The sequence below is a fragment of the Phyllobates terribilis genome, unplaced genomic scaffold (assembly GCF_046119375.1).
Source record: "Phyllobates terribilis strain yellow unplaced genomic scaffold, ASM4611937v1 Scaffold_1__5_contigs__length_1240528914, whole genome shotgun sequence".
NCBI lineage: Eukaryota > Metazoa > Chordata > Amphibia > Anura > Dendrobatidae > Phyllobates > Phyllobates terribilis.
Window position 1 is genome coordinate 313,492,658 of NW_027362761.1, and position 20,449 is coordinate 313,513,106.

The following is a 20,449-nucleotide window of genomic DNA, read 5'->3' on the forward strand; positions in this document are numbered from 1 at the left end:
CTTCTCTGTTCAAGAGCCGTATCTCGTGGCCAGAGTGAAAAAGGAGCATCTATCGACCAGGAAGACCTGTACAAGGAGTATTGTGCCATACATGCATACACAGAAAAAAAATAAAGAATAATTTTACAAGCATTTCTTGTAGCTTAGAATATAAGGCTATGTTCACACACTATAGTTTTTTCTGCATTTTTCTGCAGTAAAACCTGATCTCTTGCCAGGATGTTGTTCAGGATTTTTCTTGCTGTTTTGATTATTTTTTGGTGCGTTTTTTCACTGCCCTTTTGTCTCTAATATGCATGTACATAATGTTCAGTGAAAAAAAAAATCTCATTCTGGTTATAGCACAAAAAACACTGAAAAACCTGACATGTGTTTTTGGTGCGTTTTTTTCAGCGTTTGTTTCACCACCCATTACTTCCAATGGGTGAAAAAACGCTGAAAGAAGTGACATGCTCTATTTTGCAAAAAAAAACATACAAAGCACAAAATCCTGAACAAAAAATACCATGATGTGCATGAGATTTCTGGAATTTCATAGACTTTGCTGGTACTGCAAAACGCAGCAGAAAATTTGCATAAAAAATGTATCAATAAACGCTGAAAAAAAAAACACGTGTGAACATGGCCTAAAAAAGGGGGGGGGGGGGGGGGGAAGCCCAAGAAGTACACCTTTTTCAGTCTACAAATATGTGCACTGTTACCAGAAGAAAAAAAATACCTAAAAGAAGCCTCTGCAAATTTCCCCCTAAACCATCCTTGTTATTTACAGTACAGACCAAAAGTTTGGATACACCTCATTTAAAGATTTTTCTGTATTTTCATGACTATGAAAATTGTACATTCACACTGAAGGCATCAAAACTATGAATTAACACATGTGGAATTATATACTTAACAACAAAGTGTGAAACAACTGAAAATATGTCTTATATTCTAGGTTCTTCAAAGTAGCCACCTTTTGCTTTGATGGCTGCTTTGCACACTCTTGGCATTCTCTTGATGATCTTCAAGAGGTAGTCACCGGAAATGGTCTTCCAACAATCTTGAAGGAGTTCCCAGAGATGCTTAGCACTTGTTGGCCCTTTTGCCTTCACTCTGCGGTCCAGCCCACCCCAAACCATCTCGATTGGGTTCAGGTCTGGTGACTGTGGAGGCCAGGTCATCTGGCGTAGCACCCCATCACTCTCCTTCTTGGTCAAATAGCCCTTAGGGTATGTGCACACGATGCAGAAATGCTCAGGATTTTTTCCTGAGCGTTTCTGCATCTCTGGCAGGAAAAAACGCATGCGGATTGTACATGCGGTTTCCTGCCAGGGACATGCGGAAATGAAGCGGTTTTCACTTTCATTTCCGCATGCGGGTTGACAAGCGCTTCCCAAGCGATTTTAGCATCACTTGGAAAGTGCTTGTCAACTTTACACTATATAAATCCATGCAACCGGCATGGATTTATATAGTGTGTGAATGTCAAAAAATAAAAAATAAATATATACTTTACCCTCTGATGGCCCCCGGTGTCCTGCTTCGCTCGGTCCCGGCTGCCGGCAGTGAAGACTTTAGGACCTTCCGACGTCAGCGTCACGTGACCCGTCACATGACTCTGACGTCAGCGAAGGTCCTTCTTCATTCAACCCCGAAGTGCCGGGAACCAAGCAGGAGCGCTGCGCGGGCCGTCAGAAGGTGAGAATATATATATTTTTTATTTTATTCTTTTTTTTTTTTTTAATGGTACCTGGGTCTGGATGAGAGTCCTCTCATCCGCACCCGGGTACCATCCGCACATTAGACCGCATGAAAAGCGCATCAACATATACAGTGATGCGGATTCCATGCGGTCTAATGCAAGTCAATGGCAGCAAAAGAGCAGCGTTTCCGCAAAATTAATTGACATGCCGCGGATTTTTGACCGCAGCGTTTACGCTGCGGAAAAATAAGCATCATGGGCACAGCACATGCGGATTTCATTTGGGGAACATTGCTGCCCTTCTACCATGCGTTTTTAATGCGTTTCCGCGGAATTACGCAACTGCAAAAACACCGCGGAAACGCATTAAATACGCATCGTGTGAACTCAGCCTTACACAGCCTGGAGGTGTGTTTGGGGTCATTGTCCTGTTGAAAAATAAATGATGGTCCAACTAAATGCAAACCGGATGGAATAGCATGCCGCTGCAAGATGCTGTGGTAGCCATGCTGGTTCAGTATGCCTTCAATTTTGAATAAATCCCCAACAGTGTCACAAGCAAAGCACCCCCACACCATCACACCTCCTCCTCCATGCTTCACGGTGGGAACCAGGCATGTAGAGTCCATCCGTTCACCTTTTCTGCATCGCACAAAGACACGGTGGTTGGAACCAAAGATCTCAAATTTGGACTCATCAGACCAAAGCACAGATTTCCACTGGTCTAATGTCCATTCCTTGTGTTCTTTAGCCCAAACAAGTCTCTTCTGCTTGTTGCCTGTCCTTTATCAGTGGTTTCCTAGCAGCTATTTTACCATGAAGGCCTGCTGCACAAAGTCTCCTCTTAACAGTTGTTGTAGAGATGTGTCTGCTGCTAGAACTCTGTGTGGCATTGACCTGGTCTCTAATCTGAGCTGCTGTTAACCTGCGATTTCTGAGGCTGGTGACTCGGATAAACTTATCCTCAGAAGCAGAGGTGACTCTTGGTCTTCCTTTCCTGGGGCGGTCCTCATGTGAGACAGTTTCTTTATAGCACTTGATGGTTTTTGCAACTGCACTTGGGGACACTTTCAAAGTTTGCCCAATTTTTCGCACTGACTGACCTTCATTTCTTAAAGTAATGATGGCCACTCGTTTTTCTTTACTTAGAATTTGTATTATGGCAAGAAAAAAGCAGCTAACAGTCTATTCAGTAGGACTATCAGCTGTGTATCCACCAGACTTCTGCACAACACAACTGATGGTCCCAACCCCATTTATTAGGCAAGAAATCCCACTTATTAAACCTGACAGGGCACACCTGTGAAGTGATGACCATTTCCGGTGACTACCTCTTGAAGCTCATCAAGAGAATGCAAAGAGTGTGCAAAGCAGCCATCAAAGCAAAAGGTGGCTACTTTGAAGAACCTAGAATATAAGACATATTTTCAGTTGTTTCATACTTTTTTGTTAAGTATATAATTCCACATGTGTTAATTCATAGTTTTGATGCCTTCAGTGTGAATGTACAATTTTCAAAGCCATGAAAATACAGAAAAATCTTTAAATGAGAAGGTGTGTCCAAACTTTTGGTCTGTACTGTATATAATGCAGTGTAAGCGTATTAGGATACTTACCAATCACCATCTTCCCTGATTTCCAGAGCCGCTCAGGTCCTCTTCTGGACCACATAACCGCTCTTTTAGCTTTGCCGGCTCACACAGTGAGTTTATAATCTAAGTCTATGAGACTTAAAATGAGGCTCCATAGACTTACATTAAGAAAGGAACACCAAGTGAGCTGGCTAGTATCATTTCAGTCCACATGGGCGATCTGTAAGCGTTTTTTTTAATACATTTACACTAGATTACATACATATTTAGTAAGGGATAAGGAAAAAGAATTTGAATCTCCTTTAATAAAATATATTGTTTGCATATATGAGCCACTGTTGTGGTCTTTTTAGGGTAGAATCCCAGGGCGTGGCAGCTAAAGTCAAGCCCACCTGTAAGGGAGATGCCACACAAGTTTGCAGCGTCACTAGAGTGTTACTTGCAAACTCGCACATTTATTTGACCCCAACCCAAGGCAGTGATCTTCAGCAGCATGCATAAGCCACACCATGGGACCCTACCTTCAGAATCAAAAATTTGGTTGGGGGGCGGGAAGAAAGACAGGCACACAAATACAACGTTAGGCCTCATTAAGATGTCTGATTTTTGTGTAAGAGTGTTATCCGTGGTTTTCACTGAGCACTCTTACCTGTAAATGGCCCCATAGACCATGACATGTCCGTGATCTTTCACAGACCAAGCAGTTTGAAGAAAAATCGCAGAAACATGTCCAATTTTGTTCCGAGGGTCAGATCACAATTGGCAATGCCAGTCTATGGGTCCGTGGAAAATTCAAGTCGCATTCAGATGACATCCGAATGTGGTCCAATTATCACAGAATGTCAGAAAGAAGAAGGTGGAGAAACTTTTTTTTTTTCTCCACGTACGAGAAAAACTGAGGACGCTCGAACCACACTCTGATCAAAGTCCCATCCAAAAAAAAATCAGTTCGTTTTCAATTATGTGCAAAAATCATATGTCTGAATGAGGCCTTATTGGGCAGCCGCAACTGTTAAATTATGTCATTTTTTTTTAGCGACAGTTATTCACCAAAATAGATACACTATCTACTCACTACCAACACTAAGGCATGCTCACCTGATTGCAGTCTTGCGAGAACTACTCGAGGACCTGAAATTTAAAATTTAAAAGACACTTACCAAAAAAGATATGATCCATTGGGAATTTAGAGAACAACGTATAAAACAGAAGTGTTACTTGTTTAGATTCCAGGTTAGCGATATCAACTCAAACTACAAGGTATGTTAGTAATTTAAAAGTGTTATGAAAGTGATCATATGTCAAAAGTAGTTATTCCCTAAACCAAAAATAAAGTCAGAATTTTTGAACATATTCATTTCAGAGGGGGTAAAATGAAAGGGTCATTTATTTGGCACTCATTTTGATCAGCCTTTTTATAGTTATCTGTGTAAAATTATCTACCAAAAATGACCTTCCCCTGCTGATGCTGAAGAGGTGTTGAAGCAGTGTAGGGCTGGGTGCCCAGTGCTTGGGTTATTACAGCCTCGGCTTACACAAGCTCTGTGCGCTTACTGACAGTCTCAGGAACACGCGTACAGTGAAGACGCTGCTCCCATAAAGCTTCAAGCTGCATTAGGAGATGAATACGTAACTATAAGAAGGGCATACAAATATTTTTTTATTTTTTATTACAGTGCAATTGCAAATTTGAAAAGAAAAAGTTGAAAGCAGTTATGACCTATTTATACAAGCAGATAATTGGCCCAATTATCAGGTCATGTAAACATTCCAGCAATTATGTGACAAAGTAATAAAATGCTTACTACCCTGGTGATCAGATCATTTACGCAAAAAAAAAATCATCATGTAAATGGGGAACGTGCTGCTGACCACGTGATCTTATTAACAATCATTCTGTTTCCCATGGTTTGTGTTGACATGTGTAATCTCACCATAAGGGTCTTGCATCTTCTTCATTTAAAATAAAAATGTAGCAAGGATAACTGCGGGACGAAACTTGTGCATATAGGCGCTTCTGCAGAGTAGCGCGAAACAACCATCACCTAATATGCACCAGCGGTTATTCTAGAACTGCTACAGTTTTATTTTAAATTAAAGATCAAAGACACTTTTGTTTTTTCTTCCTTCCAAGGCAAATTTTTTGGACTGTCTCCTGTCATGCTGAGCACTATCCGTATGTCATCATTGCAGAGTGAACGGCATTATTTGTGCCCACAACCTCCATATACATTTAATTTCCTGTCGATTGAGATGTATTGGAGTTTGTTTTTTGCGTGGTGAGCTAACGTTTTTATTGATATCATTATCGAGGTCATGCAATGCTTTGATCGCTTTTTATTACATTTTTGAGGGATGTGTGGTGAATGGAAAAAATAATAATTTGAGTTTTGATTATTTTTCTGTTTATTGTATTTATTTTATTGCCATTTACTGTAAGGGGTAATTTTTATATTTTGATAGGCCAGACTTTTACAGATGCAGCAATACCAAATAAATTTATTGTAATTTTTTTTTTTTTTAAATAGATTTATCTTTTTTTAAAGAAAGCTCTATTCAGTCAGTGTAAAGTAAAGTCTATTTCAGACGTCTGATGCATGGACATCTAAATGAGGCTTTACTGCTGCGCCGGCAAAGCACAGCAGAAGAGATTACCATCACTGGATACTGAACTCTGTACATTGAAGTTGAATGTACAGAGCACTACAGCCAGCGACAAAGTCATCTCTTCTGAGAAGTGTGCAGTGTTCGGAGCACAGAGTGATGATTACACCGCTGAGCTCTGAACACTGCAGCAGTGATAACATGTCAGCAGCCTAGTATGTACTACTAATGCCAGGCTACTGACCTGTTGTCGTAGCTGGAAGACAGCCCTGCTGTCACTGCTAGGAGCAGGGCTGCAAAGATAACTTTTTCCAGCGGTGAGAAAAATCAGTAGGCTGGCATTAGTAGTACAAAAGCAGGCTGCCGACGTGTTCTTATCACCTTGGTCCTGGTGCTTGGACCTACTGTCATCGTTGTAGGCAGCGGTGACAGGGAAATTGTAGCTCACACAATGATAGGCAGCAATAAGATGGCTCCTGACTCCACATACAGCAGTGAATTGGGCAGCTGACCAGTATTCGCGGTGTATAGGTGTTGTGCTCTGACATACACACCAAAAAATAAAGTTGGAAGATCTCAGTCGCTGCAGAAAAGAAATAAAAATAAATGCTAATATAGTCAATTTTATTTTAAAAATAAAAGGTTTATATATTAATATTTAACAAGCAAAAAAACTGATGGAAACTTCATAACAAATCTTGCACTGTGTTGATATGGTCCCTACTATTCTCAGCAGAATCTGCATGGTGTATCAGACCTTTGTTTCGGAGGCTGTAATGCCACTGGCACACATCGCCACATATGGCAGACCCGCCTTATTGCCCAAGGATTTTGGAATAGGGTCTCCCAGGTAATTTCAGTAGTCACAAGCATTACAGCTATATTTTCCCTCTAGAATATCACTAATAAACCTCCCAAATTTTGAAAACACACTACCTTTAAATTACTACAACTATTGTCATGGCGGCTCATCTCCAGGGGCACAGTGCTGGAGTCAGACCTCTATTTTGATGGATACGGTGATAACTTGTAAAGAAAATTATGTACTGTGAAAAACAGCTATTTACTTAAATAAAATTACTAAATTTGAGAAGATTTGGACTCCATGGATACCACATACTATTGTTACTATCATATGCACAGTTATAGCTACTCCATGATCTAGCGTGTGGTAAATTAGATAACATTAAGATTACAATTAGACATTATCTTGCAGTTTTATGGTTAGTCATGATCAATTTTCTTTTTTGTCATTCTGTAAATATATTTCCTTCCCCCTACATGGGGCATTGGGCAGATTGCTGCCATTGTGTGCTTACGATCCAATAAATACAGTTTGAAACAAAAAATGTATTTAATAGATATTTGAGCTAAGCACGGGAGCTGCTGTCTGTCACTCAGTGCTGCTTTGGTCCGCTCTGTATTGCCAGGAGGATTGGCGGACAGCAGCTGACAGACTGTGCTGCTAGGATGCCAGGCAGAGAGTACAAACTCCCCAAACTACGCCTGGGAGCTGCACATTGGAAGCTCTTAGCCACTAACACTCATGATGGGGGCATATTAGGGAACAAAGACAAACCCCCCAGCCCCATTAAGTTACTGACTATATCTTCCTTACTACAGGTTCTTTGATATCAAACAATTTTTCTGACAGGAGCGATGACACCAGAACTCAATAAGATCAATGAGAGTCAGGGGCGAGAGCGAGGAGATCTGACAAGGCAAGGGCAATTTCTGACATGTAAAGAGCGGCAGAACCTGTATACATATCTATTTCATTTATCTGTGACAGCAGTCTCAGGTACGTTTACCACAATCTCAACACAGCATTCGGGGATCTCCATACTCAACAGTCCATATTTGTGTGTGATAAAAAGGAGCTTGAATCCGCTTCTCTCCTATGGAAGACCTTTGAACCTGGAGAACCCTGAAGACTGCATGCAGGAACTATCCCCACAATCTGAGGATTTGGGGAGCTTTTCTAATACTAATGATGTATAACCAGACACAAAATGCTAGATGGGGGGGGGGGGGGGGCGACGACTCCGAGAAACAGAGCTGAGGCAACCTGTCCTACTGTATGCCTATATCAGCGGTCCTCTAACTTATTAAACAGGGGGCCAGTTCACGGTCCCTCAGACCATTGGAGGGCCGGAATATAGTTTTTTTAAAAAACTATGAACAAATTCCTATGCACACTGCACATATCTTATTTTGTAGTAAAAAAAAACAATACAGGAACAAATACAATATTTAAAATGAAGAACAAGTAAAGTTAAATCAACCGGTATTTCAATAGGTAGGTAACTGTACCCAATAGGCAGCATAGGTCCCCAATAGGCAGGTAAATGTCCCCAATAGGCAGGCTGTTTCCCCCTTATAATGCCCCATGCAGCATGTCCCTTCCCCCCCATATAATGCCCCATGCAGGATGTCACTCCCCTGTCTTTATAATGCCCCATGCAGCATGTCACCCCCCCATATAATGCCCCATGCAGGATATCACTCCCCTGTCTTTATAATGCCCCATGCAGCATGTCACCCCCCCATATAATGCCCCATGCAGGATATCACTCCCCTGTCTTTATAATGCCCCATGCAGCATGTCACCCCCCCACCCATATAATGCCCCATGCAGCATGTCACCCCCCCCCCCCCATATAATGCCCCATGCAGGATATCACTCCCCTGTCTTTATAATGTCCCATGCAGCATGTCACCCCCCCACCCATATAATGCCCCATGCAGCATGTCACCCCCCCATATAATGCCCCATGCAGGATATCACTCCCCTGTCTTTATAATGCCCCATGCAGCATGTCACCCCCCCCCATATAATGCCCCATGCAGCATGTCACCCCCCCATATAATGCCCCATGCAGGATATCACTCCCCTGTCTTTATAATGCCCCATGCAGCATGTCACCCCCCCACCCATATAATGCCCCATGCAGCATGTCACCCCCCCACCCATATAATGCCCCATGCAGCATGTCACCCCCCCATATAATGCCCCATGCAGGATATCACTCCCCTGTCTTTATAATGCCCCATGCAGCATGTCACCCCCCCCCCATATAATGCCCCATGCAGGATATCACTCCCCTGTCTTTATAATGCCCCATGCAGCATGTCACCCCCCCACCCATATAATGCCCCATGCAGCATGTCACCCCCCCATATAATGCCCCATGCAGGATATCACTCCCCTGTCTTTATAATGCCCCATGCAGCATGTCACCCCCCCATATAATGCCCCATGCAGCATGTCACCCCCCCCATATAATGCCCCATGCAGCATGTCACCCCCCCATATAATGCCCCATGCAGCATGTCACCCCCCCATATAATGCCCCATGCAGCATGTCACCCCCCCATATAATGCCCCATGCAGCATGTCACCCCCCCCATATAATGCCCCATGCAGCATGTCACCCCCCATATAATGCCCCATGCAGCATGTCACCCCCCCATATAATGCCCCATGCAGCATGTCACCCCCCCATATAATACCCCATGCAGCATGTCACCCCCCATATAATGCCCCATGCAGCATGTCACCCCCCATATAATGCCCCGTGCAGCATGTCACCCCCCCATATAATGCCCCGTGCAGCATGTCACCCCCCCATATAATGCCCCGTGCAGCATGTCACCCCCCCATATAATGCCCCGTGCAGCATGTCACCCCCCCATATAATGCCCCGTGCAGCATGTCACCCCCCCATATAATGCCCCATGCAGCATGTCACCCCCCCATATAATGCCCCATGCAGCATGTCACCCCCCCATATAATGCCCCATGCAGGATATCACTCCCCTGTCTTTATAATGCCCCATGCAGCATGTCACCCCCCCACCCATATAATGCCCCATGCAGCATGTCACCCCCCCATATAATGCCCCATGCAGGATATCACTCCCCTGTCTTTATAATGCCCCATGCAGCATGTCACCCCCCCATATAATGCCCCATGCAGCATGTCACCCCCCCCATATAATGCCCCATGCAGCATGTCACCCCCCCCATATAATGCCCCATGCAGCATGTCACCCCCCCATATAATGCCCCATGCAGCATGTCACCCCCCCATATAATGCCCCATGCAGCATGTCACCCCCCCATATAATACCCCATGCAGCATGTCACCCCCCATATAATGCCCCATGCAGCATGTCACCCCCCCATATAATGCCCCGTGCAGCATGTCACCCCCCCATATAATGCCCCGTGCAGCATGTCACCCCCCCATATAATGCCCCGTGCAGCATGTCACCCCCCCATATAATGCCCCGTGCAGCATGTCACCCCCCCATATAATGCCCCATGCAGCATGTCACCCCCCCATATAATGCCCCATGCAGCATGTCACCCCCCCATATAATGCCCCATGCAGCATGTCACCCCCCCATATAATGCCCCATGCAGGATATCACTCCCCTGTCTTTATAATGCCCCATGCAGCATGTCACCCCCCCATATAATGCCCCATGCAGGATATCACTCCCCTGTCTTTATAATGCCCCATGCAGCATGTCACCCCCCCACCCATATAATGCCCCATGCAGCATGTCACCCCCCCATATAATGCCCCATGCAGGATATCACTCCCCTGTCTTTATAATGCCCCATGCAGCATGTCACCCCCCCATATAATGCCCCATGCAGCATGTCACCCCCCATATAATGCCCCATGCAGCATGTCACCCCCCATATAATGCCCCATGCAGCATGTCACCCCCCATATAATGCCCCATGCAGCATGTCACCCCCCCATATAATGCCCCGTGCAGCATGTCACCCACCCCATATAATGCCCCGTGCAGCATGTCACCCACCCCATATAATGCCCCGTGCAGCATGTCACCCACCCCATATAATGCCCCGTGCAGCATGTCACCCACCCCATATAATGCCCCATGCAGGATGTCACCCCCCCATATTATACCCCTTGCAGGATGTCACCCCCACATATAATGACCTATGCCTCCATACATTAAAAAAAAAAAAAAAAAAAATCCAATACTCACCTCACTTCTCACTTGCTGCCGCTGCTCTACTCTGGTCTCGACTCCACCGTCGCGGAGGTCTCCTCCCGCTCTGCGCTGCCTGTGACGTCACTCGGGAGGGCGCAGTGTAAAGACGTCACCGCACCCTCTGACCTGAGACGTCACAGGAAGCGCAGAGCAGGAAGACAGCGGATCTGCAGAGGCACGGGGAGAGGTAAGTATCCGCCTGCCGAGGCCCTGAGCAAGCGGGGGAGAAGGGCGGGCGCTGACACCGCTCCCCTCTCCTCCGCCCATAGCCGGCGGGCCGGATAAAAGTCCTCCGCGGGCCGCATGTGGCCCGCGGGCCGTAGTTTGAGGACCCCTGGCCTATATAGTGGTTATATGCTGCAGTCCTGCCAACAAAGGCTACTATACAAGATGTGAACAGGTCTTACATTTTAGCCCAATAGAGTACCTTTGCAGCGTTTTAACCACATCTTTGGCAGTTTTAATTTTAAAGAAAGACGTTTTGTGGCAGTTTCGTGATATTTTCCCAGTTTTTTGACAAAAAAATGTAAACAAAAAAATACTTCAGCCAGATGTTAGCTGTAAGTCATTGAGATAGAGTTCCCTTTTAAACTCATTTTTTGCTGTGTTTTTTTGAATTTGTAACATTTCTTTCCCCCAAACACATTATGCTCCAGCTGAGGCCAATTTTAAAGCGTTCTCCTATAGACTAATCTCTATAGGACTTGATAAGCGTAAGCAAACTATGACTGAACCCAAAACATGTGTGTGTAAAGGAAGCCAGAGGATATGTTCCCACAGGGCCAATCCGCAGCAGATTAAACAGTAGTGCTGTGCATGAGCACTGAAGATCTCTAATGCACAGCGTGTTCACTGCAACTGTGCAAGCAAAAGCCAAAAGTGGATTCCAAATGATCCACTTCTCATTCATGCAGATTTCCACTTCTGGCTTTGACTAAACAAAATTGCATCACGAACTGCAGAGGTGCTTTTTCCAAAGCTGTGTATCAAAACATGTTTTAAGGGATTGTCCAGTCACAACATACTGATGCCCTGTCAGTAAGATAGGTAATCAATATCAGATTGATGATGAGGGAGACACCCGGTAACCCCGCTGATCAGATGTTCCCGATGCTGGCAGTGCTCAGTTGCAGAGGAAACAACATGTCGCCATTGAGTGCACTGAAAGTGTTATCAGTACCATCAGTAGGAATTTAAAACCTGGTCAGTAAACTAGAAAATTGTACATGGATCGCTCACATTGCATGGTGTTCTGTAAATTGTATTGTGGCCGCAGCAGGGTGCTACGCATCCACCCCCTATTCGAATTCTTAGGGTGGGTGGGTGGGTGGGGGGGGGGTGTGCACTACCCTGCTGCGGCGACTATACAGTTGATGGCGCTATGCTGTGCAGCCCAACAACTGAGCACATCCTGCAGACATCAGGAACAGTTGATTGGTAGAAGCGCCAGGTGTCACTCCTATCGATCAGATATTTAGGACCCATACTAAGGATAGGCCGTCAATATAAAAATCCTGGACAACCCTGTATGAGCTGACAATCACATTCATGTCTAAAAGCTCTGCATTCAGTCATCTTCCAATCCAGAAACTTGCTGAAATAGAACCTGCAGGAAGACCTAGCAGCACCAAGATCACATCGGACTGACTGAGCATTACGCTGACAGTTTACTTTCGCTGTCAGCATAATGCTCATCCAGTCTAATTTGTTCAAACTTTATGCTAGACAGAATGCAATGTGAGCAAACTGTTCTGTAAATCTTGGATGCATGTACAATTTTCCAGCTCACTGCCCAGGTTTTTATATTCCTAGTGATGGAGCAGATGCCACTGTCAGCAGCCTCAATGGCAAAATGTTGTTTCCTGCTCCCCTCTAATGGAAACGGCAGGAAAAATAATAGGATACATTTACTAGTATTTGTGATTTTACATAGTATTGCAAGAAGGTAAAGTCTATTCCAACTTCGGACAGAAATGAACAGTTAATGTCTTCAAGAGTGCAAGATGGCTGGGCTCCATCTAGGGTCTTGAAACAAATGGCTTTTCCAGTCTCCCTTTTAAAGTGGGTAAATTTTGAGTATTAAAGGTGTATTCCCATCTCCAATATCCTATCCCAATATGTAGTAGGTGTAATAATAATAATATTAGCAAATACTTTCAATTAGAAATGTAGTATAGTATTTTTGATTCACTATCTCTCTTTCCTCATGTGCAGGCATCACAGGACCTTAAGGCCCCATCACACTTAGCGACGCTACAGCGATCCCAACAACGATACGACCTGTCAGGGATCGTTGCTGCGTCGCTATGTGGTCGCTGGTGAGCAGTCAAACAGGCAGGCTCACCAACGATCAGGGGAGCAGCGACATCGTGGAAAGAATCTTTCCACGATGTCCTGCTCCTGGTTACAGGCCAGCTGCTGAAGCAGAAGCAGGCTGGTAACCATGATAAACATCGGGTTACTAGGGGCACACGCACACTTAGTAACCTGCTGTTTATCATGGTTACCACTCTGCTACGGTGAGCGGGAGGTTACCGCTCACCGTGCGCGTGTGCCCCTAGTAACGCGCTGTTTATCATGGTTACCAGCCTGATCGCTGGTCACACACAGCGATGTGTGCTGACCAGCGGGAGGGCAAAGACCCAAAAAATGGTCCAGGACATTTTGCAGCGATCTCACAGCAGGGGCCTGATCGCTGCAAAGTGTCACACATAGCGACATCGCTGGTGAGGTCGCTGTTGCGTAACCAAAACCGTGACTCAGCAGCGATCTCGCTATGTGAGATGGGGGCTTTAGGTATCCATGGTTACGACCACTAACAACTAGCTAGCAGCAACTGTGACTTTATCAGTAGACGTAACCATGGATACCTAAGGTCCTGCGATGCCTGCACATGAGAAAAGAGACATAGTGAATCAAAAATACTATACTACATTTCTAATTGGAGATATTTGCTAATATTATTACTATTACACCTACTAGATATTGAGATAGGATCTTGGAGATGGGAATACCCCCTTTAAATCCTTGACATTTAAAATACAATCTGTACACCACTTAGAAGCAGAAAACTTCTATACCCATGTGTATAAAAAAAAAAAAAAAAAAAAGCACATAAGAGGAGTTATTTGTTACCACTTCAGAAGAATAAAACCTATTTATTATGTAGCATACAACACAAGTATACTTGACATAAGCTTAAATGAGAGATTGAAAAAAGATTATTCACATTTTCAGGGGTTTCTGAGTTAAAGAAGACTTTTTACCAGATTCAGCATGTGACAGTGGCCACATCATGTAATAGTTGCTGCAGAGCTGAATAAAATGTTTCTATTTTTTAATTTCTCCTCTGTGTTGGGGAGATATCTTCGCTTATAAAAAGGATATATTTGATAAAACCAAGTCGTCATTGCCAGAAATTCATTTTGGTGTGATGGGGGGGGGGGGGGGGGACATGTACTTTTCCACCTTTGTGATGTTGACCATTATTTATGTAAAGTAAAGCAAAGCTGAATGTGATTAAAAGCACCTTTTTCAACTCAGGGCAATCAGTGTGAGAGAAAGGGGGAATTATACAACAAAGCAGTGGGGGGGGGGGCTGAGTGCAATTACAAACACCAATGCAGTTCTACCATCACAGTGCTGAAAGTTCAGCTGTATCCCCACCCCCCCACACTGACTGCCATGACATAAAAGCTGGAAGTGTTTCAAATCTCACTAAGCTCTGCTCTCTACTACATAGTAGGTGCAGAGATCAGGGTTATCATCACATGTTACAGGAGAAGGAAGGTGTACTCTAAGCTTTTCTGTGGGGATATTATTTTTTCCTGCATAACACCTCCTGCTTAATATTTGACAATATCATTCAAGTGAAAAAAGTAAATGTACCCGAGAGAAGAATTTCTGGTAACGTCCCCTTTGCTTATAAATGATATCCTAAATTTTACAAGCTCTTATCTCTGCAACAAAGATAGTTTTTATTTTTTAATTGATGTTTTTTTCAGCTGTGCAGCCATTATTAGGTGATGTGGTCAGTTTAATATAATAAAACTGGTGACAGGTCCTCTGTAAAACAATTTCACGGCACCAAGAAAAATCATTGAAGCGCGGTAGATTCTTGTTCAAACTATCTACAATCTGCTTTACTTTGCTTCTTAAACTGAGAACATCTTTATGGTAGTCCATCACCCCCAATATACATTTTAAATGGGCTGTACTGTGCTGTTTGGGACTTAGCCCCTCTAACAACCATACCAGCATTGTGCCATTACTGATACAGTGCCTGAGAAAACAATTCATATGCAAATCAGGAGGCTTCAGTGCATCCTTGGCGTGGCCAAGAGTTTGGTGCAACATTACGCCTCCTCATTTGCATATTGGGGCCCTTCTTCAGCTTCTGAATGAGACTGTTCGCGTCCCAGAGCGAGCCCTGTCTGGATGCTGCCGTTGCGTGTACGCAGTGGCTGTGCGCATTTTCCTGACGCCGCTCGCTGCACTTTTGGGTTTACTAGTGTAGCAGCCAGCAGCATCCGGAAGCAGAGAAAAAACAAACAAAATACAAATGACGAGCTGTAAAAGTGCATCAAACTCATGGCAACGCCAAGGATATACCAAAGGATCCTCATTTCTTTAAGAATTAAAGGAAATCTGTCACCCCCTTGGATGTACCTCACCTATTAATATGGGCATACAGGTTCTAGAATAGTCATACCTCACATCTGTGGTCTTGTTCTTCAGACATCCTCTTAATCCTTTATGGTAACGCATTCTTCCAGGCTTTGGGGCGTGCGGTGCCTGAAAGAAGACCAGAGGCAGGAGTTTCCTTCCAGGCACCGCACGCCCCAGAGCCTGGAAAAACAGATTAACAAAGTATTAGAGGATTTCTCAAGAAAAAGACAGCAGATATGAGGTATACAGGTATGACTATTTTAAGTCTTCTAGAACCTGTATGTCCATATTAATAGGTTAGGTTCATCCAGGGGGGGGGGGGGGGATGTGACAGATTTAGTGATGAGCGAGTATGTTCTATTAACCCTTTCGCCGAGTATGCTCGGGCCGAGCTCCAAGTATTTACAGCAGCTCGGTGATATGGTTGAATCCCTCCCGTATGCATGATTTGCAACTGTTAGACATTCCTCACATGTAATAAAACTGTCAAACAGTTGCAAATCATGCACACGGGAGGGATTCAACCATATCACCGAGCAGCTGTAAATACCCGGAGCTCGGCCCGAACATACTCGGAACATAACATACTTGCTCAACCGTAGACAGATTCCCTTTAAGTAATTTTCTCAGGTACTGTACCAGTAACAGATACATAGCTACTATGGTTGTTGGAGGGGCTAAATTCCCTACAACACAGTACAGCCCATTTAAAATGCATTTTGGGGGTGACAGACTTCCTTTAACATCACAAAATTAATCATAGACCGCATTGACACTTAAACCCCCTACACACATTAGATTAGCAGTCGGACTAACGATACCTTAGCCAGACAGTAATCTCTCAACTCCTTGATACACAGGAGTACTTGGCTTTCTAAATTCTGTATGTTTTCTGGCAATTATTACTTTCCAGAAATAAAAAATGCCACCAGAAATCAGACACGCTGGATACTTCTTACCCCCTCCCACTCATTAAACATCACTTGTCGATGGAGAGTAGATAGGCCCCCATACACAGACTGTCAACGGGTTTGGATGACTTTAATCTAATGTTGATGGTGGGCTTAACCAAAAACAATATATCAAGCTCTAGATGACTGCCCAGCCATACCAGTTATCAGCATTGTTCCTGCAGGTTGCTCTTCCTCACTCAGATTAGGAGCACCACCTTGGCCCTTGGCTTGGATTTTGTGAAAATAACAAAATGTGCCACACTCATTTGCTGTATCCCCTATGAATGCAGTGCATGCAGCTCCGTGGTCAGCACTGGCATAGTAAGAGATTACTTGACTGTTCACCAGTCTGGTGAATTCCATAGAACGTCATAAATAAAAAAACATCAGCTGAGCGCTGTTCACATCGTCTAATTGCTGCACCAAAAGATAGGTCACAGCAGTCCTGTGACAGGACAACTGTGAAACCATCACTTCTGATGCCGGCACACACCAAAGAAAAATGTGCTGGACCCATGGGGATGACAGCAGACAAGTATGGCCCATTTGGTTATCATCAAAGAATCTAAGCCAGGATATTGGGGCAAGGTTGTAGTGCGCATAGACTATCCCTTTAACAAAATGGCTTCTCTGTTGCCACTTCCGCATCAGAAGGGGAGCAGCGGTGATGACGCTGTTACAGCAGATGCCTGCTTCATTTTCTGAGGACAAGCATATATGCATGATAGCTGCTGGACGGGCATGAGTGCTCGAAACAGAAGTGAGTGGAACTGGAGAACCCCTTTAAAAAGCCCTTGGTTTCCAGTTAAAGAAGCACTCCCATAAAAGTTTTTATCCTCTTAATATATTGCAGTCATCATATTATATAGCACTGTGTACTTAGTTACAATTGCTCATTTTGCCTTTCAACCCAGTTACTTCTTCTCTTTTCCCTGGTCTATAAAAGGAACAGGAAATCTCTTGTCCCTGCATTTAGAATTCCCCTCCAACTCCTGACCCAGCTGCTCCGCTCCTCCTCCTGCGGTAGACTTTTACAGTTATTCATCACTAGTGTTGAGCGATACCTTCCGATATCAGGAAATATCGTATCGGATTGGATCGGACCGATACACAAAAAGTATCGGATATCGCCGATTCCGATACCGGAAACCAATGCAAGTCAATGGGACACAAATATCGGAATGAAAATAAACCCTTTCTTTCCTTGTAGGTTAATTCTACATGAAGTAAAACAACTAAGAATAATGTAGAATGTATTACATGAAAAGCCGGCAATTCAGCAGCGGCATACACTGGTACCCGACAATTTACAACAGAAAGAATAGAGCTTCACACATAGATTAGATAGAAACATGTCAGTCACATATATATGAAGTACAGTGACAGTGTTGCTTACTGTACTTGTCATTTAGTGTAAAGGATTTATTTAAAAAAATAATAGTGTTTTCATGCACCGTCTCTTTAAAAAAGCCGGCCGGCAATTCAGCATCTGTACCCAACAATTTATAACAGAATAGAGCATCACACATAGATTAGATAGAAACATGTCAGTCACATATATATGAAGTACAGTGATAGCGTTGATTACTGTACTTGTCATTTAGTGTTAAAATAAAGGATTTATTTAAAAAAAAATTGGCGTGGGGTTCCCCGTAATTTTAGTCTCTAGCGGAGGTTAAGCAGACGGCTGGGGCAGATGTTTGAAGCCTGGGAAGGGGGGGGTAATACCCACGGAGCTTCCCAGGCTACTAATATGAGCCCCCAGCTGAATACCTAGCCTTTACTAGCTATTAAAATGGGGGACCCCCTCAAAAAAATGACGTGGGGTCCCCCCTAATTTAATAGCTAGCAAAGGCTAGGCAGACAGCTGGGGGCTGATATTAATAGCCCAGGAAGGGTGCCATGAATATTGGCCCCCTCCCAGGCTAGAAACACCAGCCGTCAGCCGCCCCAGAAATGGCGCATTCATAGGATGCGCCAATTCTGGCACTTAGCCTCGCTCTTCCCACTGCCCTGTAGCGGTGGCAGTGGGGTAATAGGGCTGGGGTTGATGTCGGCTTATAATACCAGCTGACATCAAGCCCAGGTTAGTAATGGAGAGTCGTCTATAAGACACCCCCATTACTAACCCCATAGTCAAAGTTAAAAAAAAAAAACACAAACACCCAGAATAAAGTCCTTTAATTGAAATAAACACACAATTCTTTATTGTTCTAAATTAAACTCTACTTACCATCACGCCCATTCCAGCTGAAGCCAACGATCTCCTGCAATAAAAGAAAAATAATAAAGCAACCTCATCCTTACCTTTCCATGGTTCCCAGGACAGCTTCAGCTCTGCTATATCGAGATGACAGGCTGGACCGCAACAGAACGCTTCCATCCAGCCTGTCATCCCGCAGACACTGAGAAGCGCAGGCATGCTTGCGCTCCTCAGTGTCTCTCTGTGACGGCATCCAGATGAGCCGAGTTCATGTCCAATGAACTCAGCTCACCTCATGCACGTCACTGACAGCGTGGGAAAATTCTCCTGCACTCAGCGCTTCAGCGTGAGAATTTTCCCACGCTGTCAGTGACGTGCATGAGGTGAGCTGAGTTCATTGGACATGACCTCACCTCATTCACGTCACTGACAGCGTGGGAAGATTCTCACGCTGAAGCGCTGAGTGCAGGAGAATTTTGCCACGCTGTCAGTGACGTGCATGAGGTGAGCCGAGTTCATTGGACATGACCTCGGCTCATCTTTATGCCGTCACAGAGAGACACTGAGGAGCGCAAGCAAGCCTGCGCTTCTCAGTGTCTGCGGGATGACAGGCTGGATGGCAGCGTTCTGCTGCGGTCCAGCCGGTCATCTCGATGTAGCAGAGCTGAAGCTGTCGTGGGAACCATGGAAAGGTAAGGATGAGGTTGCTTTATTATTTTTCTTTTATTGCAGGAGATCGTTGGCTTCAGCTGGAATGGGCGTGATGGTAAGTATAGTTTAATTTAGAACAATAAAGAATTGTGTGTTTATTTCAATTAAAGGACTTTTTTCTGGGTGTTGTGTTTTTTTTAAATACTTTACTAGAAATTCATGGTGGTCATGTCTAATATTGGCATGACCCCATGAATTTCGGGCTTAGGGCCAGCTGATAATGCCAAGCTGGCCTTAACCCCTTTATTACCCAGTGAGCCACCGCACCAGGGCCCTGGATGAGTTGGGTACAGCGCCAGAAGATGGCGCTTCTATGAACGCGCCATTTTCCGGGGTGGCTGCGGACTGCAATTTGCAGCGGGTGGGGCCCAGAAAGCTTGGGCCTCCCTGCACTGCGGATTCCAGCCCCCAGCTGCCTAGATGTACCTGGCTGGACACAAAAATAGGGCGAAATCCCACGTATTTTTTTTTTAAATTATTTCATGAAATTCATGAAATAATTAAGAAAAAAAGGGCTTCCCTATATTGTTGTGTCCAACCAGGTACAAATAGGCAGCTGGTGGTTGGGGGCAGCCCGTTCCTGCCTGCTGTACCTGGCTGGACACAAATATAGGGCGAAGCCCCACATCAATTTTTTTTTTATTATTTCATGAATTTCCTGAAATAATTAAAAAAAAATTGACGTGGGGCTTCGCACTATATTTGTGTCCAGCCAGGTACAGCAGGCAGGAACGGGCTGCCCCCAACCACCAGCTGCCTATTTGTACCTGGCCGGACACAACAATATAGGGAAGCCCTTTTTTTCTTTATTATTTCATGAATTTCATGAAATAATTAAAAAAAAAAAATACGTGGGGCTTCTCCCTATTTGTGTGTCCAGCCAGGTACAACTAGGCAGCTGGGGGATGGAATCTGCAGCGCAGGGAGGCCCAAGCTTTCTGCGCCCCCCCCCCCCGGTGCAAATTGCAGTCCGCAGCCACCCCGGAAAATGGGTCGT

At 44.5% G+C, this 20,449-nt stretch overlaps 1 protein-coding gene across 2 annotated transcripts in view; it reads right to left on the reverse strand.

The window, feature by feature from the left end:
• Positions 1 to 20,449, reverse strand: part of DGCR2 (DiGeorge syndrome critical region gene 2) — a 91,744-nt gene that overhangs the window by 64,371 nt on the left and 6,924 nt on the right. Inside the window, exon 2 of one of the 2 annotated variants that reach the window (XM_073674785.1) lies at positions 4,375 to 4,407. The exons of the other annotated variant lie outside the window; for it this stretch is intronic. Coding sequence (XP_073530886.1) covers positions 4,375 to 4,407 — 33 coding nt within the window. The remainder of the gene's footprint in view (positions 1 to 4,374; positions 4,408 to 20,449) is intronic. 2 annotated transcript variants of the gene reach the window in all.